Genomic DNA, 24174 nt, shown 5'->3' on the forward strand with positions numbered 1-24174 from the left:
CAGTTAAGTCTTCGAAATCTCTTTAGTAATGACAAAACAGCAGTTTCAAGAAACATTATTTATTTTATCAACATTATTCTGTATTTTGATTTGTGTATATCGATATTATCCAATCACCATATACCTTCATAGCATACATTGCATCATGTACAAAACTACAGGAACAAAATTTTCTTAAAAATATACAGAAACATTGTAAAAACATGCCAAATATTCATCATGCAGTATATAAAATTTAACAATTTTTGAAAAAAAAAATTCAGTAAAAACAAACAAACTGAATTTAACTGAACACAATATTTGACTGGCTTCTAACATCCTCAGTCCCAGGTGAAAATTGCACACTACCATTTTGATTCTTGTCAATATTCATAAACTTGCATGCACACTAATGAAATGCACACACTGAATGGAACTTCTTTACAGGGTTTTATTTCATGACTAGTCTCCATAATCTTTGAAAGCGTCGTTCTTGTGACAGGCTATTATACGTAAATCCATGATTTTGATCAATTTTGCAAATTAAATTAAAACTTGCGAATATTAGCAACTTAAGTCCATTCAACTAGCAGACAAATGAAATTATTGATTGAATAATTCATGATTATACAGTTGTGTATATAAAAAATATGTCCCCTGGTGTAAATAAGTGACGGTGAGATTTTTATCTTGGACGTAGCAAATATATGGTCATATATACCTTCAATTTGAAAATAAAATCGCTTTTGAAAAGAAAATAAGTTCTGTACAACTGGTATAAAATAAGGTAAATTAAAACAATTTTCTATTGTAAAACTATTACTCTTGACAAAAACTGCACAATTTTACGAAGAAAAATACCATACATGCTCTCCAGCTCTGTAGAAACATCAGACTTTGTGAAAGACTTCCGCTCAGCAATGAAAAAAGTTTTTCCAACATGTATTTCATATGGACCAATGAAATGTACATGATCGAATGAAAATGTCCAAAACGGTAGCACCAGAATATCAAAAACATGTGCAAAATGAAATAGCTATCGTGCGCATTCTGTGACCAAGGATGCATTTTTGTTTCAAATGGCTCAAATTAGCACCAAAATGAACACAAACGATGTATGTGACTTTTTTTTTTTTTTTTGGACAAAGCGGTAATAGTAAAAATTACAAATACTGAGACCAGTAGCTCTCTTTGACCTTATCATACCGAGCTAATATATAAACCCTGTTGGGAGGCAAGCAACATGAATATTATGGTTATGGTACATATCAGAAGTAGCATAGCATTCATAAATTATACAAAACTTTTTTTATACACTACATTGTATAAAAGCGACTTGCTTTCAAAAACATATCATAAAATGCATAAAAATATAGAAATGTATCAAATATATATATATATATACCAAACAAAGAATCATCACAATGAAATGCTGATCAGAAAAATACCATCACAGTATGATTTTCAGATACTATAATACATGGCCCTTAAGTAATAAAGTAGAACTGCTTTATTGAACACCGGGGGTAGAGCCACAGAATGTATAAAACAAACTTCTGTGAAATGCCCAATAATCCTTCGGTAATTTCTGAGATTCCAAAGGAAAATTACCAACCTACAACCTGACTGTAGCTACTACTGAACTAAGGACTCTAAATCAGTGTAGAGGATAAAAATATGACTCTCTCCAAATAACAGTTGCAACATTGATGATCTCGTCAGTTCCATGCAAAAATAATTTTGGATTGCAAAACGAAAGTGATTGGAATTGGAGGTGACCTACCTTTTGATAAATACATGCATGTATTGTAAAAATCCATGATACTGGTAAGGTACATCAGATATGGTCGAGCCATGATACAGAATGGTATCGCCTAAGAAAGGTCACTTTGGTCAAAGTATACAATGACACCTCAGAAATTGAGTTTTTTAAACGCTGGCGTCATGCCTGTGTGTAAGCTAGCCATGCATGTCTGTTTAGCGGGTGTCGTGTTGTCTGGTTCAGCTGACCATGTTGGGGAAGGATTGCCACGTTTCTGACCAAATCTTTCTGGTACAGAGAGGGTAGACTCTGAAACTGGAAAAGACAGCTTTGATGATGAGGTCATGTCCACGCTGTTTGGTTCTGATTTGATATTTGTAAAATCTTCATCGTCTGACCACACAAAGTGATCGCAAGAATTGTCTGTTGTTTCGTCCGAGTCGCCGTCTGAATCTTGTTCATTGTCCTGTGTCACCTGCTCCTCTGCTCTAAACAGATCGTCACTATTACTGACATCAGACCATTGACTGTCGAACATGCTCTCGTCTACTTCGGCTGGGGAGCTATCGGCTGGTCGTCTGGCAGACGATATCGGCGTAACCCCACAAATACATGCTATATTGTCGCGACATTGACATATTGATGATGTTTCCACCGTTTGTTCTTTAAATAATCTTGACTTTGCTGGTGAATCTACTGTTTCATCATGTGATGGGGTAAGATAATTGAATCTTTGAGATCCTTGACCTTTGAACTTGTGATGATTTGCTGACTCCGACTCACCATGGTAACATCCTGACCTTGACCTTTCCGACTTGTTTTGGTTGCAGAGGTACCCTCGGACAGTACTACTGCCCTTTGTAGGGGTGGTGTAGCCACTGGGATATGGAGTTGACACGGACAATCCGTTGTATGTGACATTATTTCCTGTACAATCAAAACTGGACTCATTCATCGTTAGCTCGTTTGCCTTAGATTTGATCGGCGTTACTCCAGTCCTAGCAATCTTGAATAGTTCTTCTCTGAGATCAGGCTGAAAAATGCAATGCATATGTTTCAACATTATGTTAATTAAATTTCAGAACAATAAAGACAAACTTTTCATATTACAACAGCATGTTTTACTAATGATTTTAAGTTTAGCCTTAAGTTACTTAGAATCTTAGCAATTGATGTTGCAGTGAACCCTTAATTGATAATCCAGACTAAATCATCTGGTTATGAATTTTCCAGACTGACAAATTTTGTGTTCTTAGTCAATAAATAACGTTATGATAATCCGTTCCCTGACATTTCCGTCTGGACTGAGGTTTTTCCGAACGTCCGAATTACAGGGGGTTCACTGTATGTACAACTTATGTTACCTAGGGGAGGGGGAACATTCTAACAGTAACTTTCACAGTATCTCCATAAACCATTCATCTGTGATCAATGGTTAAGGTGTCCAACATTCTACCACTAACTCTCCACCTCATGACTTGATCGATAGTTAGTTTATTTAGCATAGGTTTGTTAATGATCATGTTCTTCATCTGACTTTCAGTAATTAATAAGTCCAATAACAAAAAGACCACAGGTTATAATTGTAAGGTATACTGCATGGTCATATGTGAGGGTAATTCACAATACCTTTTTCCTCTTAAAATTCCTTCTACATGTATTCATTATGAGTTCAGAAAGGAGATGCAATAAGAGTGTGAATATAGTGTGCAGCCAGCTGGGATCAAACCTGTATCACTATATATGTACCACCTACAGTACAGGAGATATGCTGGGCTATAAAGTGACACATCTTATAACTTTAGTAAATGTCACGCGTTTTATCTATATGGAGACAAGAGAGGATCCTGTTTTCAGAAAGTATATGATAATTAAGCCATTTACACCAGGGACCAAGTAATTCCAGGATGTTTATTTAACAATATATCTACCTGGTATTTTATATACATGTAACAAGCCTGTCAAACAATGGAATAGGACGGAGTATATGTTTATCTCAGGTGTTAACCATCCAGGTAAACACACTGTGGCTAACGTAGTTTACCTTTCAACAGGTGAAATGCTGTTAATGCAAATATAATTAATTTTCACATGGAGAAAAAAACTTGCAGTTTACATAACTATTTGTTTTAGATTGACATGGGTACCGACAAAATCCAAGTATTGAATGACGTGAAATATTTGTGTGTGCTTTCTCTCTTTGATATAATTTTCGTTGATAGAAGCATTCATGGTCAGTCCATGGAGCAGTAGTGAAAATAACAGAAAAATAAAAATTTCTTGAGGATTTCTCCGGGTACTCAAAATAACTTTTGAACCTTGGCACATCATCAAAATTACCATGGCTGTTCATAGGACCATGGCTGTTCATAGGAAGTTAAACCAAATCCAGTACTTTCTAACACCATTATGACAAATTTATCTGATTTCCATAATGGAATAAACTTTCCAGAGTAAAATACTTTTATGCAGATCAACACAAGTAAAATTTCCTAAACTGAAATTGACCAGAATTACTGCTTGAAAATCTGACCTGAAATTGACCTTAAACGAAGACAATCATCAATTTCAGGATATAAATCTAGCCTTAATTTCACCTGAAATTAACTTGAATTTCATATGAAAATTTGCTGAGGTCCAATTCGATCTGGTCAAATTCACGTGAAGTTTTACAGTCCAAGTCATTTCCTGGTGATCTGGTCAAATTCAAGTGAAGTTTTACTGTCCAAGTCATTTCCTGGTAAGTACACCTCGCCCACTTCTTCAAACATAGGCTCGGACCTAACTGTATGAATACACATGAAAATGATGTATTTTGTGATCTTCCGGACGACGGCCAAATTACATTCTACATGTAGGACTATATCACAGAGGGTTTATCTCCCTTGTAAAACTTTTTCTTCTTCATATCTCTACCTTTATTCTCAATGTACAAATGACAAGAATAACTTATACAAATTCCCTGATTTATGCTATCTAAATTAGTGTTTTACTTGTCCTCTAAGCAAAAAAAAGAATATTAAAAAGCCTGATAATACAGGCAGCTTTAGCGGACTAATGTTTTAAAACATGTATATGTGATGTATATATATTACAGGGGCGTAGGAAGCGGGGGGGCAGGGGGGGCAACTGCCCCCCCGTTCCCCAGGACGGGGGGGGGGGGCAAACATGTCTTTTTGCCCCCCCATTTTCGCCGATTGAAATTTTCTAAAAAATGCTTATTTGAAAGAAAAAAAGGGTCCTCCTGCACATTTTTCGTACTTCATTCCAGAAAATTTTCCGCTGCGCGGCGCATTTCCTAAAACGTTCAAGCACATGATGCCAAACCTTAAAGATGCACCACCGCCGACAGAGTATAAATGATATTCAAGATGCTCCACCGCCGACAGAGTATGAATGATATTCATCATTTGAATAATAATTGGTGTTTAATCGTATATATATATGCCTAATTAACACACACAAAAAATAAAATGATTTGTTTCGCCATTGATGCATGCGCAATCAGTACTTCATTTCATATAGAATATAGTGACATGGAATTTTTTCGGGATGCAATTAATTATTTTTCATATTTTTAACTTGAAGTAAAATAAGAAGCTCAAACTTTTCAATGGTGATAAATGTGTAAAGTAAGTAACTTTTGTTACTGAAGAAAATACTAAATCGTCTACTCCTGTTTTTGATAATGAAAAAATACCATTTGTCAGCGGTGGGGCATCTTTAAATAGTAAAAATTCAATGCACACAAACTAGACTAAAAATGTCCATCAAGGGATTCTATGTACTATTTAAAAAAAAATGTCTCTAAAAGATCAATTTATTTATATGTCTTAGCGAGACAATAAATTCATTTGTTTATGTTACACAACAATGTGCCGATGGTGTGAAGCCGGTATATTCAGATCGAGTAGGGTTGCATAATGTTATAACGACAAAATTATCATTTCTAAATGCAGGTAGCTTTAAATCGAAAAATTATCATGTTAAGAACGCTTTATAATCATTAAAATACATCGTAAAACTCATCTCAGCCATTCTAAATCCTAATTTTTTTTCCCGGGGGAGACCCCCGGACCCCCCTAACACCAAATTCTCGCGCCTTTGGGCACTCACAAATTCATCAAAATGCATCGTAAATAAAACCTCATCTAAGCCATTCTAAATCGTAATTTTTTTCCGGGGGTCACCCTCAGACCCCTAAAACACCAAAATCTTTGTTAATTATTCGTTAATTTCCTTTTAGCGACCCCACTGTCTATAAATGTGTACAAGGATTAAATTTAATGATATATGAAAAATGTACATAAAGCATATAGGTTGGGAGTTAATCTCCTCCTGAAGGTGCGACGGGGGGTGGGGGGGGTTGGGGGGGGGGTTACAATATATTGAGGACCTTTGCCCCCCCATTATGTTTCATCTTCCTACGCCACTGTATTATATCAACATTAATGCTCGAAAAGAATCATCGGCTGAAATTATTTCCTTTTGAATGTTTCAGAAAGTTCACCAAACAATAACCTTTTATAAATGGAACTTAACACATTACACATTTTTTTGAAGAATTTTTATAATGTAATGTCATTGTACCTCAGTTCGTGTGTTATTAAACCATTATTTTTTAACCGAAATATCAGTATGATTTTGTATGATTAGTCGTTCGATATTGGATCTCCAAAGGTCAGATACATATGATACATGTCGTTGTGTATACAACGGTTAGTTTTTGTTTATTTATCATACGAAAACTATATAGACGTTTATCTAATTTGTATACATGCTTCAGTCCATGAATTTGGTTACGTGGCATCATCGGTTCAATTAATACATTATGTATATCATAAAAAATATATTCTATAGAAAATGAGATATAAATGCATTGAAGACTGAAGACGCCATGAAAGGCAGACAGGTCTAGCAACAAAGTCTAGTGTGTTTTCTTTCCTCTTTTATATACGCATACATAAATATATGATTAAGGAAACATTATCGAAAATATTACAAACACCTTTTCTAATTTTACTAATCAGCCATTATAATCATACATAAACATTTAAGTTGTTATCGATATATCTCTAATTTCATTAAAATGTCATCATAATTTTAAAGAAGTTTATAGAATAGACGTAACCTATTGAATTGTATCCTGAATTGTCATTTTAAGAACACGTTAAGATAAAGCGAATTCATATTATAAAACGTTCACGAAATTGGTGATGTCATTAAAACATACGGTCCATTATCGCTGTCTAAAATAGCTATATGAATCGCATTCCTAGAATTTAAAGAATCATAGAGATGCTAATTAGTTACCACTTATTGTTTAGTTTTGTGTGACTAAAAGTCATAGAACTAAACCGGCCTCTGTGTACAAGTGCAATAATTTCAGTGGAACGTGTGGCAAAACGGACTTGCGTTATCAAACAAGAGGCCCAGAGGGCCTGTATCGCTCACCTGGTTTGTAATGCCAAGTAATGTTCTGAATACAGGTTCATTGTTTCTTTTCTGAAGGAATTTTAAAATTAACCTCTAAATCCCCTATTGGGCCCCACCTCTCCCGCCCCCAGGGGGTCAGAGCCAAAATTTATACAAGTTCTGTTCCCCTTCCCCCAAGGATGTTTGTGGCCAAATTTGGTTACAATTCATGTACCGGTATTATAATTACTATTACAAGTAGTGATATAAAGGATTTACCTCTATTTCCCCTATTGGGCCCCGCTCCTCCTGCCCCCGGGGGACCAGAGCCAAAATTTATACAAGTTCTGTTCCCCTTCTCCCAAGGATGTTTGTGGCCAAATTTGGTTACATTCCATTCAGAGCTCTATGACTAGTAGCGATTTAAAGGATTTACCTCTATTACCCCTATTGGGCCCCGCCCCTCCTGCCCCCGGGGGGTCAGAGCCAAAATTTATACAAGTTCTGTTCCCCTTCCCCAAAGGATGTTTGTGGCCAAATTTGGTTACATTCCATTCAGAGCTCTATGACAAGTAGCGATTTAAAGGATTTACCTCTATTTCCCCTATTGGGCCCCGCCCCTCCTGCCCCCGGGGGATCAGAGCCAAAATTTATACAAGTTCTGTTCCCCTTCCCCCAAGGATGTTTGTGGCTAATTTTGGTTACAATCCATGCAGAACTCTAGGACAAGTAGCGATTTAAAGGATTTACCTCTATTACCCCTATTGGGCCCCGCCCCTCCTGCCCCTAGGGGACCAGAGCCAAAATTTATACAAGTTCTGTTTCCCCTCTCCCAAGGATGTTTGTGGTCAAATTTGGTTACAATCCATGCAAAACTCTAGGACAAGTAGCGATTTATAGGATTTACCTCTATTTCCCCTATTGGGCCCCGCCCCTCCTGCCCCGGAGGGGACAGAGCCAAAATTTATACAAGTTCTGTTCCCCCTCCCCCAAGGATGTTTGTGGCCAAATTTGGTTACAATCCATGCAGAACTCTATGACTAGTAGCGATTTAAAGGAAATGTTGACGGACGGACGGACGACGGACGCCGCGCCATGACATAAGCTTACCGGCCCTTTGGGCCAGGTGAGCTAAAAATTAAACCGCCCATTCCTCAAGCAAAAAAGGTTATCTTATTTAAGCATTGAACGTCTTTCAGTATTAATGCCAAGTGGAGAGGGGCAAATTCCATGAAGTGAGTGCGCTAGCGCTTCATGGTGCGCTAGCGCTTCATGTTGGATTTGTCTCTGTCCAGTTGGCATTCATATTGGCTATAAATGCCAACTGAAAGACGTTCAATGCTTATATTTACATTTGGTTACAATTTTATGTTGAAATGATATGGGATATCATTTTACATCTGTAATGAATGAATAAATCATTCGTTATCGTAAGGGATGGAACAGCTATTAAACAGCCATTTTCTGTGATCACTGGCAGGACAATTGTGATGTCACAATGATAATAACGTCACAATAAGCGATAGTAGTTCATAGTCTATATGACTGCAATAAAAATGTTAATATGTATCTTTTATGACTGCAGTAAAAATGTTAATATGTATCTATGACGCATAAGGTCAACTGCATTTAAGGATTTTACAAATGTAACTTTCTCTTATTTTGCAATAACTCTTTGCCAGTGCTTATAACTATATAATAGGGATACGTAATGAACAAACAAATACACTTTATATTTGACCCTATTCTAGACAATAAGATCAATTTAAAAAAAGTATTTAAAGAAAATAATATGAACAAAAGAAAAGATGAAATACACGATTACCGTTAATTGATCGTTATACTTTCTAATGTTTTATTACATATACATGTACTTTCATAAAGCAATACTTTGAGCTATACATCGTAAACAGTTGATAAAATGAATAAACAACAAAGCCGTAATTTGTTTCTTGAATTTTAGTAGACAGAACTGTTCTCAGTGGGGCTTTTTAAACTAAGGCCTTCTGTTTGACTGTACACCGCCAAAAAGAGAGCGACTGAATTAATATGAAAAATGAGGCAATTAATAAAATTCCTAGTTGTAATTTATATACGAAATCAAAGAAACCATCATCTTTAACTCATGAACAGTAGATATAGATGCAGTCACGTAATAAATACCTCTTAATGCCAACTGATTACGTTGAAGCGTGTTACCATGGGCGCCGCCATTTTTTACCGAAAGTAGTCTAAAATGGTTACTACTTTGGTCCGAGTCTAGTTTCATAGAAAATGACGAGGTGATCCAATTGGGCTATTACATGTACAATGACATTTGATGGTGTGATGCAAGATTGTCTTTTTCAGTCATCTTAATTTTTTTGTCTCCTCTAAATCCATTTCTCCTATTGACATGTTTTACGAATGTGAAGTATATTATGATAAATCCATAAGCTGATCACAGGTAATTGATCTAATGGTGAAGCAAAGCCTGAGTTCCTAGAGAAAAACCACTCATCTACAGTTATAACCTACCCCTCTCCCCTTTGCCTCCTGGAGGCAGAAGGCTAGTGGAAAAAAGTTTAAACCTTTTGTTCACGACAGCTCAATCCTCAATATTCAAGGGGTTACTGACACTGCCATAATAACCACCCCTGGAATATTTCATAGCTGAAACTTCCTTTGAAGACCACAGAGACAATGACACCTAAATTCACAACTACACAGTCAACCACAGTGTATTGTTATTGAATTCTTTTGATATACATTGAAGGACAAAACTACATTCTCATCTGTGATTGCACACAGACCCTCCGGTTTTGCTATGAAATGTTCCAGAGGTGGATATAGTGACAATATCCTGAAACATTGAGGATGTGACAGCTCCTAAAATGATGTATATATGTAGATAGCCACAATATTCTAAGCCATCCAGAAAAGAAGACTTCATACTTACAGAAATAATATTCTTTAACTGATGGGAGAGTCCTGTTGTTCTGGAGATTTTCTTTTTATCCACAGACATTCTAAGACATTCTTCCTGGCCCACGATGTTGACAGAACTGCGCCCCCTAGTGACTGCCGTGTAGACATGAGACCAGTTCTGATTTGCACAATTACCGACAACAAACGTGATGGTGTCACACTCAGAGCCCTGTTATACGAAAATCAGGAATTCAGGATACATCAACTAAAATCACTGTCTCAGTAATATATAGCCAGTATAAGTAATACAATGCAACCAGCATTGATGTTGTCAGAATACACCTAGCTGCAATATTGTATCTCAAAAGACTTTTAGACATAAAATGGTGTCGTACTGCTAATGGAGCAAAGCAATGATTATGCAAACCATTATAAAACATTTCTTTGCATTTTATCGTACTTGTTTGATATCACTTATCTACTAGGGAATGAAATTGAACTAATTAAAATATCAAATTCTCATCGAGGCATTATTGTGTTACATGATACATATGAAGGTCTTTCTGAAGGGAATTTATACGGCAAGTCCACAAATCGTAAATTTAACGTCTTGTGAGCGGTATGGTAGATATTAAGAATGGTAGTTATATTTGTTTTAGACAAAAATAATATGTGAATGCATATATAAGCATAAAATAATTGGAAACCTACAAAAAAGTATAAAAAACTGTGCCCGTGTGATTTTCCGAGGCAGTGCTCCACTACGACACATAGGGACCAATTCGTACCCGGACGATAGGTATAGTAGGTCGGGTACGTATATTCGTTATAGAATACACCTACCACATATAATTTTGCTTTATTCGACACTGATGGAAAACAGCTGTACTAATTTTAATTTAGAATTTCGGCACATGCACTGATTTGTCTGACCTACAGTTACAAGGCGATACATTATTTGAAAGACAGACATATTTGCAATATTGTACGCATTCTAAACTTAATATGGTGTTTTTAATAAATGCTGTAGGATAAAATGTAAACATGGTTATTGTCTTTGATACAAGCTGTATTTTTTGCTTGGAACAGAAAGGCTTGCCACTTCGATTTTCTTAACCCTTATCAAAATACAGCTTACGATGATAGATCTCATCATATTGAAAGTTGTTTACCTGGAATGTGTGTATGGTTTTGGCCCAAGCCTGGGTCATGTGACATTCTCTCATCAGTTGGGAGTACAGTGCGTAGAACTCCGTCGGTGCTTCACTGTCTTCGTCTGAGAGCTTTAGGTAACGCCGCCTCCGATACACTCCCTTTTGAACTTCCTCCTCTTGCTCGTAATCCTAGCAGCAAATTCAGTATTAACAAGTAAGTAATACAATGAGGCTAATGTCACGTTTAGTAGTTTAGACATGTATACATATTTAAGCAATGATTTCACTATCTTAATTTAATTGGGGTATAAAAAAAGATGTTTGCAAACTGTGTGAATCCTCATAGATAATGAAAATATTTAAAAAAAAAAAAAAAAGATTATGCGTACCAAAAATTAACTTATTAATGAATATTGGAATGGCAATTGTCAAGCAAACCATTTAGAAGATAACCTGTTATTGAATATTGTCAAATCCTCTATGTGTTAGTATTAAGTAAGGATTGTTTACTCACATCTTTGATAAAGTATATCTCCCCATTGCAGAGCCTAATCTTCTTCTGGACCCGTTCTTTTTTTTCTTCCTGTGATTGTGACTGTGACGGCGACGCTCCTGATTGGTCCAGCATCGGTTTCTCAGTAGATTCCTGGCTTAGACAAAAAGACAGCTCATCCTCTGTCGTTAATGCTTTGCCTTTAACTTTCTTACATGGAGTCTCTATACCTACAGGCAGCTGCGTGGGCTGCATGAACTCGTCATTGTCGTCCATGTAGATAGGAACAACAGAGCCTCTCTGTTCACCCTCCCACTTAAATAAGCCCACCCAACCATTCTTGTAAAGACCAACTTTATCACCGATTCTGAACTTGTTGATCTCTCTGCAATGGCCTTGGGGGTCTGGGTTGTAGTACTCCATAGCCAGCTGGTTAATCACCTTACACATGTTCCTGAGAAGAAAATGAATTATCTATACAACAAAGACCATTCAATTTTTAACCAGCTTGTAAGAAATACTGCTCAAGCTTGATTTGAAATTAACAGTTAAAATTAACAAATTAAAAGATTAACCAGGCCCCATACAGTATTTACAGAAAAACCAGATTTAATAGAGAAATATCAGCAAGCTTCAGTAAGTACCTGGCAAGAATAGTGGAATATGCTGGAGATAAACATTAAATAATCTTTCACCCATGACTTTGTTGACTTTCTGTACCTCAGTTAACATATTTACCTTCTATAGGCGATGATATGGGAAGTTGTGTGATCCTGCATGTTTTGTTGGTTTCTGAGCATGTTTTCTAAAACTGTAAAGGGAAAACAAATACAACATTATTAAAACAGAATAATAACTTCACTCATTATGACAATGAGGAGTAGGAAGAATATCATAAGGTTGGTAGCTAAAATTGTTCGCCTTTGACAAGTTCCATGAGGGTTATTTTCATCAAAGTACGGGGGATATGTCACTAAATTCCCAATTTTGATGAGTGTTTCATTGATATCAAAGTTCAGGAGGGGTATAATATTCAGTGAAATATAATTATTATATAATGAAAGAGGGTTATGAAGATTGATTATAAAACTCTTCACAAGTACATATATATGACAAGTTTATCTATTATATATCCTACCAAGGCCAACTCCAGGGTTTATATATAGGATAATTTGTATTTAATCTGAAAATTCCTCAGATTGCTCATCCTATTCTCTACATTCATATTGAAGGATTAAAAGATCATTTCAACATCTTTAGTAATGAACACCTAACAACTGAACTTGGTAACTAAGAATCTGTACTCATTCTACCCCAGAGACATGTTTAGACTCTTCAAAATTAAAGACTAGACTGGTCCATTATGAAATACAGTGGTGAATGAATTTAATCTTTCTGTGTTTGCCAAACAAAGTTACAATTGATAAGCCATGGAGTGAGTAAACAATCCATATTGATCATACCTTTTCTGAAATTTTCATTTTCGTATTCCTTCTGGTCTGGATTTTGTTTGTTGGGCAGTACTGGGTAGAGTCTATAATTCCACTTATCATCAAATTGTGGCATTTTTCTCCTAGAAATATTCGTTGCATTCTTAACGATCAACTCTGACTCTGCTCTGTGATTGGTAGTTAGCTCAATACTATTTCCAGGATTCCATTTAAAAGTGGCAAAAATATCTTCCAAGAAGTTGCCTGGTTGGACGGAGGGAAGCTGTCTCACATCTCCCAGAAATATGACTCGTTCAAGCTGGGAATTCCTTAGGAGAATATCCAATAAGGTTGCAAAGGTGTTGACTGCCACCATGCTGCATTCATCCACGATAAGTACCTCCGCGTTAGCATACTTCCATGGTAACTCTGACTTTTCTCTCAGATAGTAACGGTAACTGTAGATGATTTGGTGTAGAGTATAGCCGTCTGTTCCTGCTTTACGTCCTAACAGCTTTGCAGCCTTTCCCGTCGGGGCCGTGTATAGGACGATTGGGTGGTCACCGTTGTTGGTGTACCTACAGATGTAATATCAATATACTGACAGATAAATGATTTACAGAGACTATCATGGGTCAAGCTGATTAATATAACTTCTCCACTAATGTTACAAATTCATATAAGTTGTAGTAAGAGTATTCATGACTACAAGGATTTACAAAACAGTAAGCTGAGGAGTGGTGTAAGAATTCTATGTAAAATTACACTAACAGTAACATATTTGTCGTAGTTAGCGCCCCTACCATCTTTGGGAGGAGTTGAAGTTATGTTAACGCCCTCCTCCCATCCCTTAGATTTAACAAGAGAGAGGCCCAGAGGGCCTGTATCGCTCACCTGGTTTGTATTCAAATCATGTTCTGAATACAGGTTCATTGTTTCTTTTCTGAAGGAATTTGAATATTTACCTCTTATTTCCCTATTGGGCCCCGCCCCTCCTGCCCCCGGGGGGTCAGAGCTAAAATTTATACAAGTTCTGTTCCCGTTCCCCCAAGGATGTTTGTGGCCAAATTTGGTTACAATCCATACAGAACTCTAGAACAAGTAGCGATTTATAGGATTTACCTCTAATAATGCTTCTCAAAGGAATGAAGGCATGTTATGTCTACTGCAACAGATTAATTTACCATGAGTAAAAAAAGAGTTTCATTATGGATGACTTTTTTATAGAGATTTTTCTTCCAAAGCTTTTTTCATTACCTAATAAACGCCAATTTTAACATCAATTTCATACAGACAACTCTGCTGTGGCTATACCGTTCAGAATTTGAATGACATTGTATTTGCCCTTTGTAACTAATATTTAATTGGTATGTCTAAAGATTGTTAACCATCTATTCATCAAGAGGAGATAACTCTATGTCAGGTTCAGAATACAGAGTGTGCAGACTACTTACGTTTCCGATATCACTTTGGTGACAACAGTTGTTTTTCCACATCCACCTTTCCCAGATATGACAACCACAGGGTAATTTTTTATGTATTCTGTAGCCTTCATTTGATCAGCATCTGAGTGAAGTGTTGTGAGATTGGGACTGAAAAGGAATTCAATATCGTCAACAAACCTTTATCACGCACCAGTAAATAGCACATCATCATATACTTCTCTATAAGATGTTTTGGTTGGGCCTATTTTTTTTCTATCTTTTTTCTTTTCTAAAGAAATAAATATGAATTTTTTTTCTTTTCTAGTTGTAAGTAGAATTAATGTAAAATTGTATTCCAAATTTATAATTTTTTTCTTTTTCTCACAAAAGGCCACTATAAAATGGAACCATGAATATTACCAGTATACATAAAAGTAAATTATTCATACCAAATTGTAATCAATTCCATAGATTAACCACAAATAGTTTACTGAACGAAATAATAAGGAAATTGCTATTCATCAGTCAAGTAACATAATGTTTACTAAATATCATTATCCAAAATCGTACAATGGCTCACTTACTTGTTTTTAATGTCAATGTCTAATATCACTGGATCGTAGATGTGCTGCTTAAACAAATGGTTGAGTCCTTTAGCGATATTCACCTCACTTTTCCACAGATCGTACGGAAACGTCCAGGTTTTGTTGCCCATTCTCTCTCTGATGAGTATCTTTTTATCATACAGATAGCACAGGGCTTCCACCTGGTTCTTGTCGCGGTTGATATTACCGAGTTTCTTGTTATGGTAATCTGAGTTTAGGTACAGACAGGTATGGCCATGGGCATTGGTTTCATTTTTCACATAAGTGTACAATTCGATGGCGTCACGATACAACTCTGGTATTTTGGACAGGATGCCACATCTACGGAGGACATCCTTACTCACCTCGATTCCCATAATGTTGTACTCCTTTACAAGGATCTGTAGAATGAGAGATCGACTGTTAGAAACCATTAAACACTTTTAGCCATGTTTTTCCCTATCCCCCACAAAATACAATATGCACATCTAGGAACCAAGGAAATGCTAGATCTGAAATTTGTGAATGATCCATTTATTACTTTCTGAGAAAAAGAGGTAGGGCTGTAACGAGTATCCGAGTACTCGAGTATTCACGAATTATTGAGAAAGATCGGATACGAGTATTCGTTACTCCTTATATTTGTGGATCGCGATCTTTCATAAGCAAAAAATAATACCTTCTTTAATGCTGTCATAGCTCAAAAATGTGAAGGAATGTACACTAAAATCTGAATATCATCGATGTTTTCACTTTGAAGTAGACCGGAAGTACACAAGAGCTGCGTGAAGTAAAGCTAGCAACATGTTATTTTCGTATCCACGCTTCGATGCAGTGTTGTGAATTCTTCATAAAATAATTATGATAAAACATAATTATTGAATTCTAGAGATGTAAAAGATGATAATTGATTTCGTTTTCATTACGGGTCGGAAATATGTAAAAATACGAATATATTACATTAGGCTACTGAGTATGTAGATGTGAACCCTATGTCAAAAACGAAAGGTAGGCTAATTATGAGTCAAAATCATAAATCACTTGATTAAAAATAAAAACTATAGGCCTAGAACCAAATTAAATTGTAACTGCTCTTACAGATTAAAACATTTTTTTCTTAATCTCAATGTTTATTCTGTATTTGACCAAAATAAAAGTAACAGTGAAAATATTTTCAAATGGTTATTTATGCCTTACCATGATGATTTCATGCCGTAATTGATGTGCAGTAGCATTTTTGAGATGACGTCATTTCAAAATTCAAATGATTTGATTTTTTTACAGTTGCAGTGACTGAATCCTGCTGCACTTCATCTGTAACTCTATTGCTTAATGATAAGGAATGTAAAACTGCTAAAAATGGTTTTATTATCAATCAAACATTTATCAATATATAAGAGCATTATTGATTTATCAATAAAAAACAGTTTCGACTTAAATTGAATCTTTTGCTTGTATCTAACAGGTGATTCGTGGTCCGATCTGTGAATCGTCAACCTCGAATCGTGGATCGGATCGGATCGTCACATGTTAGACAATCCACAGCCCTAAAAAGAGGTAACAAACTTCAACTCATAAAATCCAAGAAGGCAGCCTGTCAGCCATGTTGTTGACGGATCCGTCCCAAAAATGCAATATGCGTAATAAGGGCCCAAGGGAATTTTAAATATGAAATATAAGACATATCCCTTCTGTACTTTCTGAGAAATAGCAGTATCAAGAATTGTTTATGGATGGATGGATGGATGGATGGATGGATGGATGGTCCACCTACAACAGGCGGTTTGAACAATCCACCTGATGATGGTGGGCTTATAGAACAAAAACCCTTCCTGAATCATCCTGTGTGTAAATTAATCAGTAAGAGATATTCTTCAAATAACCTTACCCTTTTGAATGCAAATACCCAAGGTTCATGTTTTAGGGCATAGTCCAGACTCTCCAGGATGTTCATTTTGTTCGTGTTTATAATGGACAGGAAGTGATGCGGCATCAGCTGGGGTAGGTAACGGAATAACTCCGGAAATAGCTGAGCTCTGTTTATCATCAGTCCGTCTGTAACAGAATAACGCTTCATAATGAGGTGTTATATAGAGATTGAACAGTGTTTTGATTGCGTTAAAGGTAGTATGAACACAATGGGATACAGACATATTCAATGTAGCGCGTTAACGCTACATGTAGAATATGTCTGTATCTCATTGCGTTCATACCACCTTTAACGCAATCAAAACACTGTTCAATCTATATATTTACATAAAGTAGTCTTTTTTTACATGTTCGTGGTCAAATTTAAAATGATGTTGGTTGCTAAGCTAGGTAACTACGGTAGTCAGGATTACCGAAGATATAGTTCCGATTGTTGAATGTTATAGCTGCAGTTTGATTTGAAATATAACAATGACACCTTTCAATTATTTTTAAAATATGTTTTTTTTTTCAATTTGATCATATATCAATAATGTCAATTTCGAATAAAAATTGAGATAAATGGAGCGGAACGACTACCGGTATGTATCGTCACAGGGTAGTGACGCGGTCCGAAGTGGAGCGAGCCGCCATATTTGATTTTCAACCGAGGAAAGTACTGTGACATAGCCTGTTAATGGTATGACCGTTGAGCTGCTGAGTGTTTGTCATGTATGTATCGGTTTACGAACGCGATATAGTCTAAATTCTTCATAGTTATGACTTTTATTTTATTGTACGGATGATAGACATTTGTTTGCATGGTGTGTGACTGACCTAATTTTGGAATTCCTCGAACATTCCTGAGGAAAGCCCCCGGTTGTAGCCCCGACCAGCGATTCATTTTGTTGTTTATTACCGTTACAATTCCTGAACACATATTCTGATTTGATATCAAATACATATTTAATTGGATTTAATAACAACTCTTTATTGTTATTTTGAAACCCGACAACGAAGAAACTTTGTTTACACTAACCTACTACTGTCAACCGAGTACTGACGAGCATTATATTGTCTGTGCCGCCTAAGGATCAGTCTTGAGATAAATAGAAGAACGAAATAGTGTTTTTTTGGTTTATTATTAATTCAAAGCAAATCTGTCATCTGTGAAAAGGAAAAATGTATATCAAGTAATTAAAGCTTATTTAGATTATCATATGACGCAAATTTACCGAAGTGTGAGCTAGAAGTAGTCCGATCCTACTCTGGGTTTGTATTCATACGTTGTTGCGTTTACGCTAATTTGAACGCAACTCCCCTCCCGTTGACTATATAGGGGCATATGTAAATATAATGTTATTATAGCAAGATTCTCTCTCATTCAGCTCGAGCTAGTGTCTTCTCAAAAGGACAGAGCCAGAATCCTTTCAATAGGTTCGAGCCAGAGTCATATTAATAGGTTCAAGCCAGAGTCATGTTAATAGGTTCAAGCCAGAGTCATGTTAATAGGTTTGAGCCAGAGTCATGGTTCAAGCCAGAGTCATGTTAATAAGTTCAAGCCAGAGTCATGTTAATAAGTTCAAGCCAGAGTCATGTTAATAGGTTCAAGCCAGAGTCATGTTAATAGGTTCAAGCCAGAGTCATGTTAATAAGTTCAAGCCAGAGTCATGTTAATAAGTTCAAGCCAGAGTCATGTTAATAGTTCAGCCAGAGTCATGTTAATAGGTTCAGTCAGTTATAGTCAGAGTCATGTTAATAGAGTTCAAGCCAGAGTCATGTTAAAGTTCAAGCCAGAGTCATGTTAATAGTTCAAGCCAGAGTCATGTTAATAGGTTCAAGCCAGAGTCATGTTAATAGGTTCAAGCCAGAGTCATGTTAATAGGTTCAAGCCAGAGTCATGGTTCAAGCCAGAGTCATGTTAATAGGTTCAAGCCAGAGTCATGTTAATAGGTTCAAGCCAGAGTCATGTTAATAGGTTCAAGCCAGAGTCATGTTAATAGGTTCAAGCCAGAGTCATGTTAATAGGTTCAAGCCAGAGTCATGTTAATAGGTTCAAGCCAGAGTCATGTTAATAGGTTCAAGCCAGAGTCATGTTAATAGGTTCAAGCCAGAGTCATGTTAATAGGTTCGAGCAGAGTCATGTTAATAGGTTCAGCCAGAGTCATGTTAATAGGTTCAAGCCAGAGTCATGTTAATAGGTTGAGCCAGAGTCATGTTAATAGGTTCAAGCCAGAGTCATGTTAAATTAGGTTCGAGCCAGAGTCATGTTAATAGGTTCGAGCCAGAGTCATGTTAATAGGTTCAAGCCAGAGTCATGTTAATAGGTTGAGCCAGAGTCATGTTAATAGGTTCGAGCCAGAGTCATGTTAATAGTTCGAGCCAGAGTCATGTTAATAGGTTCAAGCCAGAGTCATGTTAATAGGTTAGCCAGAGTCATGTTAATAGGTTCAAGCCAGAGTCATGTTAATAGGTTTGAGCCAGAGTCATGTTAATAGGTTCAAGCCAGAGTCATGTTAATAGGTTTGAGCCAGAGTCATGTTAATAGTTAGCCAGATAGGTTCGAGCCAGAGTCATGTTAATAAGTTCGAGCCAGAGTCATGTTAATAGGTTTCAAGCCAGAGTCATGTTAATAGGTTCAAGCCAGAGTCATGTTAATAGGTTCAAGCCAGAGTCATGTTAATAGGTTTGAGCCAGAGTCATGTTAATAGGTTCAAGCCAGAGTCATGTTAATAGGTTCAAGCCAGAGTCATGTTAATAGGTTCAAGCCAGAGTCATGTTAATAGGGTCGAGTATAGTTAGCAGTCATGTTAATAGGTTCAAGCCAGAGTCATGTTAATAGGTTCGAGCCAGAGTCATGTTAATAGGTTCGAGCCAGAGTCATGTTAATAGGTTCAAGCCAGAGTCATGTTAATAGGTTCGAGCCAGAGTCATGTTAATAAGTTCAAGCCAGAGTCATGTTAATAGGTTCGAGCCAGAGTCATGTTAATAGGTTCAAGCCAGAGTCATGTTAATAGGTTCGAGCCAGAGTCATGTTAATAAGTTCAAGCCAGAGTCATGTTAATAGGTTCAAGCCAGAGTCATGTTAATAGGTTCGAGCCAGAGTCATGTTAATAGGTTCAAGCCAGAGTCATGTTAATAGGTTTGAGCCAGAGTCATGTTAATAGGTTAGAGCCAGAGTCATGTTAATAGGTTTGAGCCAGAGTCATGTTAATAGGTTCAAGCCAGAGTCATGTTAATAGGTTCAAGCCAGAGTCATGTTAATAGGTTCGAGCCAGAGTCATGTTAATAGGTTCAAGCCAGAGTCATGTTAATAGGTTTGAGCCAGAGTCATGTTAATAGGTTCAAGCCAGAGTCATGTTAATAGGTTCGAGCCAGAGTCATGTTAATAGGTTCAAGCCAGAGTCATGTTAATAGGTTCAAGCCAGAGTCATGTTAATAGGTTCGAGCCAGAGTCATGTTAATAGTTCAAGCCAGAGTCATGTTAATAGTTTGAGCCAGAGTCATGTTAATAGGTTCAAGCCAGAGTCATGTTAATAGGTTAGCAAGTCATCTAGCCAGAGTCATGTTAATAGGTTCAAGCCAGAGTCATGTTAATAGGTTCAAGCCAGAGTCATGTTAATAGGTTTGAGCCAGAGTCATGTTAATAGGTTCAAGCCAGAGTCATGTTAATAGGTTTGAGCCAGAGTCATGTTAATAGGTTCAAGCCAGAGTCATGTTAATAGGTTTGAGCCAGAGTCATGTTAATAGGTTGAGCCAGAGTCATGTTAATAGGTTTGAGCCAGAGTCATGTTAATAGGTTCGAGCCAGAGTCATGTTAATAGGTTCGAGCCAGAGTCATGTTAATAGGTTCAAGCCAGAGTCATGTTAATAGGTTTGAGCCAGAGTCATGTTAATAGGTTCAAGCCAGAGTCATGTTAATAGTTCAAGCCAGAGTCATGTTAATAGGTTTGAGCCAGAGTCATGTTAATAGGTTCGAGCCAGAGTCATGTTAATAGGTTCGAGCCAGAGTCATGTTAATAGGTTCAAGCCAGAGTCATGTTAATAGGTTTGAGCCAGAGTCATGTTAATAAGTTCAAGCCAGAGTCATGTTAATAGGTTCAAGCCAGAGTCATGTTAATAAGTTCAAGCCAGAGTCATGTTAATAGGTTCAAGCCAGAGTCATGTTAATAGGTTTGAGCCAGAGTCATGTTAATAGGTTCAAGCCAGAGTCATGTTAATAGGTTTGAGCCAGAGTCATGTTAATAGGTTCAAGCCAGAGTCATGTTAATAGGTTCGAGCCAGAGTCATGTTAATAGGTTCGAGCCAGAGTCATGTTAATAGTTCAGCCAGAGTCATGTTAATAGGTTCGAGCCAGAGTCATGTTAATAGGTTCAAGCCAGAGTCATGTTAATAGGTTCGAGCCAGAGTCATGTTAATAGGTTCGAGCCAGAGTCATGTTAATAGGTTCGAGCCAGAGTCATGTTAATAGGTTCGAGCCAGAGTCATGTTAATAGGTTTGAGCCAGAGTCATGTTAATAGGTTCAAGCCAGAGTCATGTTAATAGGTTCGAGCCAGAGTCATGTTAATAGGTTCAAGCCAGAGTCATGTTAATAGGTTCGAGCCAGAGTCATGTTAATAGGTTTGAGCCAGAGTCATGTTAATAGGTTTGAGCCAGAGTCATGTTAATAGGTTCGAGCCAGAGTCATGTTAATAAGTTCAAGCCAGAGTCATGTTAATAGGTTCGAGCCAGAGTCATGTTAATAGGTTTGAGCCAGAGTCATGTTAATAGGTTTGAGCCAGAGTCATGTTAATAAGTTCAAGCCAGAGTCATGTTAATAGGTTCGACAGCCAGAGTCATGTTAATAGGTTGAGCCAGAGTCATGTTAATAGGTTCGAGCCAGAGTCATGTTAATAGGTTCGAGCCAGAGTCATGTTAATAAGCCAGAGTATGTTATAGGTTCGAGCCAGAGTCATGTTAATAGGTTCGAGCCAGAGTCATGTTAATAGGTTCGAGCCAGAGTCATGTTAATAGGTTCGAGCCAGAGTCATGTTAATAGGTTCGAGCCAGAGTCATGTTAATAGGTTCGAGCTAGAGTCATGTTAATAAGTTTGAGCCAGAGTCATGTTAATAGGTTCAAGCCAGAGTCATGTTAATAGGTTTGAGCCAGAGTCATGTTAATAGGTTCGAGCCAGAGTCATGTTAATAGGTTCGAGCCAGAGTCATGTTAATAGGTTGAGCCAGAGTCATGTTAATAGGTTCGAGCCAGAGTCATGTTAATAGGTCTGTTATAGTTCAGCCAGAGTCATGTTAATAGGTTCAAGCCAGAGTCATGTTAATAGGTTCGAGCCAGAGTCATGTTAATAGGTTCAAGCCAGAGTCATGTTAAATAGCAGAGTTGTTAAAGCCAGAGTCATGTTAATAGGTTCGAGCCAGAGTCATGTTAATAGTTCGAGCCAGAGTCATGTTAATAGGTTGAGCCAGAGTCATGTTAATAGGTTCGAGCCAGAGTCATGTTAATAGGTTCGAGCCAGAGTCATGTTAATAATGAGCCAGAGTCATGTTAATAGGTTCGAGCCAGAGTCATGTTAATAGGTTCGAGCCAGAGTCATGTTAATAGGTTCGAGCCAGAGTCATGTTAATAGGTTGAGCCAGAGTCATGTTAATAGTTGAGCCAGAGTCATGTTAATAGGTTCGAGCCAGAGTCATGTAAGTTCATGTTAATAGGTTCAAGCCAGAGTCATGTTAATAGGTTCGAGCCAGAGTCATGTTAATAGGTTCGAGCCAGAGTCATGTTAATAAGTTCAGAGCAGCCAGAGTCATGTCATGTTAATAGGTTCGAGCCAGAGTCATGTTAATAGGTTGAGCCAGAGTCATGTTAATAAGTTCGAGCCAGAGTCATGTTAATAGTTCAGCCAGAGTCATGTTAGAAGTTTGAGCCAGAGTCATGTTAATAGGTTCGAGCCAGAGTCATGTTAATAAGTTGAGCCAGAGTCATGTTAATAAGTTGAGCCAGAGTCATGTTAATAGGTTCGAGCCAGAGTCATGTTAATAGGTTTGAGCCAGAGTCATGTTAATAAGTTCGAGCCAGAGTCATGTTAATAGGTTTGAGCCAGAGTCATGTTAATAGGTTTGAGCCAGAGTCATGTTAATAGGTTTCGAGCCAGAGTCATGTTAATAGGTTTAGCAGAGCCAGAGTCATGTTAATAGGTTCGAGCCAGAGTCATGTTAATAGGTTTGAGCCAGAGTCATGTTAATAGGTTCGAGCCAGAGTCATGTTAATAGGTTTGAGCCAGAGTCATGTTAATAGGTTCGAGCCAGAGTCATGTTAATATGTAATAGGTTGAGCCAGAGTCATGTTAATAGGTTTGAGCCAGAGTCATGTTAATAGGTTTCGAGCCAGAGTCATGTTAATAGGTTGAGCAGAGTCATGTTAATAGGTTCGAGCCAGAGTCATGTTTAATAGTAGAGTCATATAGTTGAGCCAGAGTCATGTTAATAGGTTTGAGCCAGAGTCATGTTAATAGGTTCGAGCCAGAGTCATGTTAATAGGTTCGAGCCAGAGTCATGTTAATAGGTTCGAGCTAAAGTCATGTTAATAGGTTCGAGCTAGAGTCATGTTAATAAGTTTGAGCCAGAGTCATGTTAATAGGTTCGAGCCAGAGTCATGTTAATAGAATTGAGCCAGAGTCCAATAGTTTAACAAGAAAGAATAACCAAATGATAATGTGTCTTTTGTCAATGATGGTACCAATTTTAGAAAATACTCTCAGAAGCTGACCATGATCATTCATATTTTCACTTCGATATACTCCAGGATTCCTATCATATTTCTACTCCAATTTTCCTGAAATGTGGATTTGTAATACATGTAAATAATTTTCAATTATTCTGATTTTCTGCAAGCTAGAAATGCCCCTTAATCATTAAATGCCTACGCCTTGTCATCAGTCAGGTCAGGACGGGATGTGATGTGATGGTGCAGGACAGATATGGATAACACTATTCCGTATTTGCACATTACAGAGTTATCTGCCCTTGCGGGTAGGTATTGATTGTGACATCATGTGTTTGCGAGCATAACGTCATGCGTTTTGGTAAAAACGACGTGAATTGTGCTCACAAAATAATGACGTAA

The 24174-nt window shown here is 37.1% G+C and overlaps 1 protein-coding gene across 2 annotated transcripts in view; it reads right to left on the reverse strand.

Moving 5' to 3' along the window:
• Positions 1 to 43: 43 nt before the first annotated feature.
• LOC138325832 (DNA helicase B-like) overlaps positions 44 to 24174 on the reverse strand; it is a 28830-nt gene continuing 4699 nt past the window's right edge. For both annotated transcript variants that reach the window (XM_069271773.1, XM_069271781.1), the window contains exons 5-13: positions 17037 to 17203; positions 15149 to 15549; positions 14595 to 14732; positions 13174 to 13718; positions 12449 to 12521; positions 11732 to 12164; positions 11236 to 11406; positions 10095 to 10292; positions 44 to 2774 (exon numbers count right to left, since the gene is read on the reverse strand). In XM_069271773.1, the coding sequence (XP_069127874.1) occupies positions 1893 to 2774; positions 10095 to 10292; positions 11236 to 11406; positions 11732 to 12164; positions 12449 to 12521; positions 13174 to 13718; positions 14595 to 14732; positions 15149 to 15549; positions 17037 to 17203 (3008 nt within the window). In that variant the 3' untranslated portion in view covers positions 44 to 1892. The remainder of the gene's footprint in view (positions 2775 to 10094; positions 10293 to 11235; positions 11407 to 11731; positions 12165 to 12448; positions 12522 to 13173; positions 13719 to 14594; positions 14733 to 15148; positions 15550 to 17036; positions 17204 to 24174) is intronic.

This window comes from Argopecten irradians, chromosome 1 (genome assembly GCF_041381155.1).
Source record: "Argopecten irradians isolate NY chromosome 1, Ai_NY, whole genome shotgun sequence".
Lineage (NCBI taxonomy): Eukaryota > Metazoa > Mollusca > Bivalvia > Pectinida > Pectinidae > Argopecten > Argopecten irradians.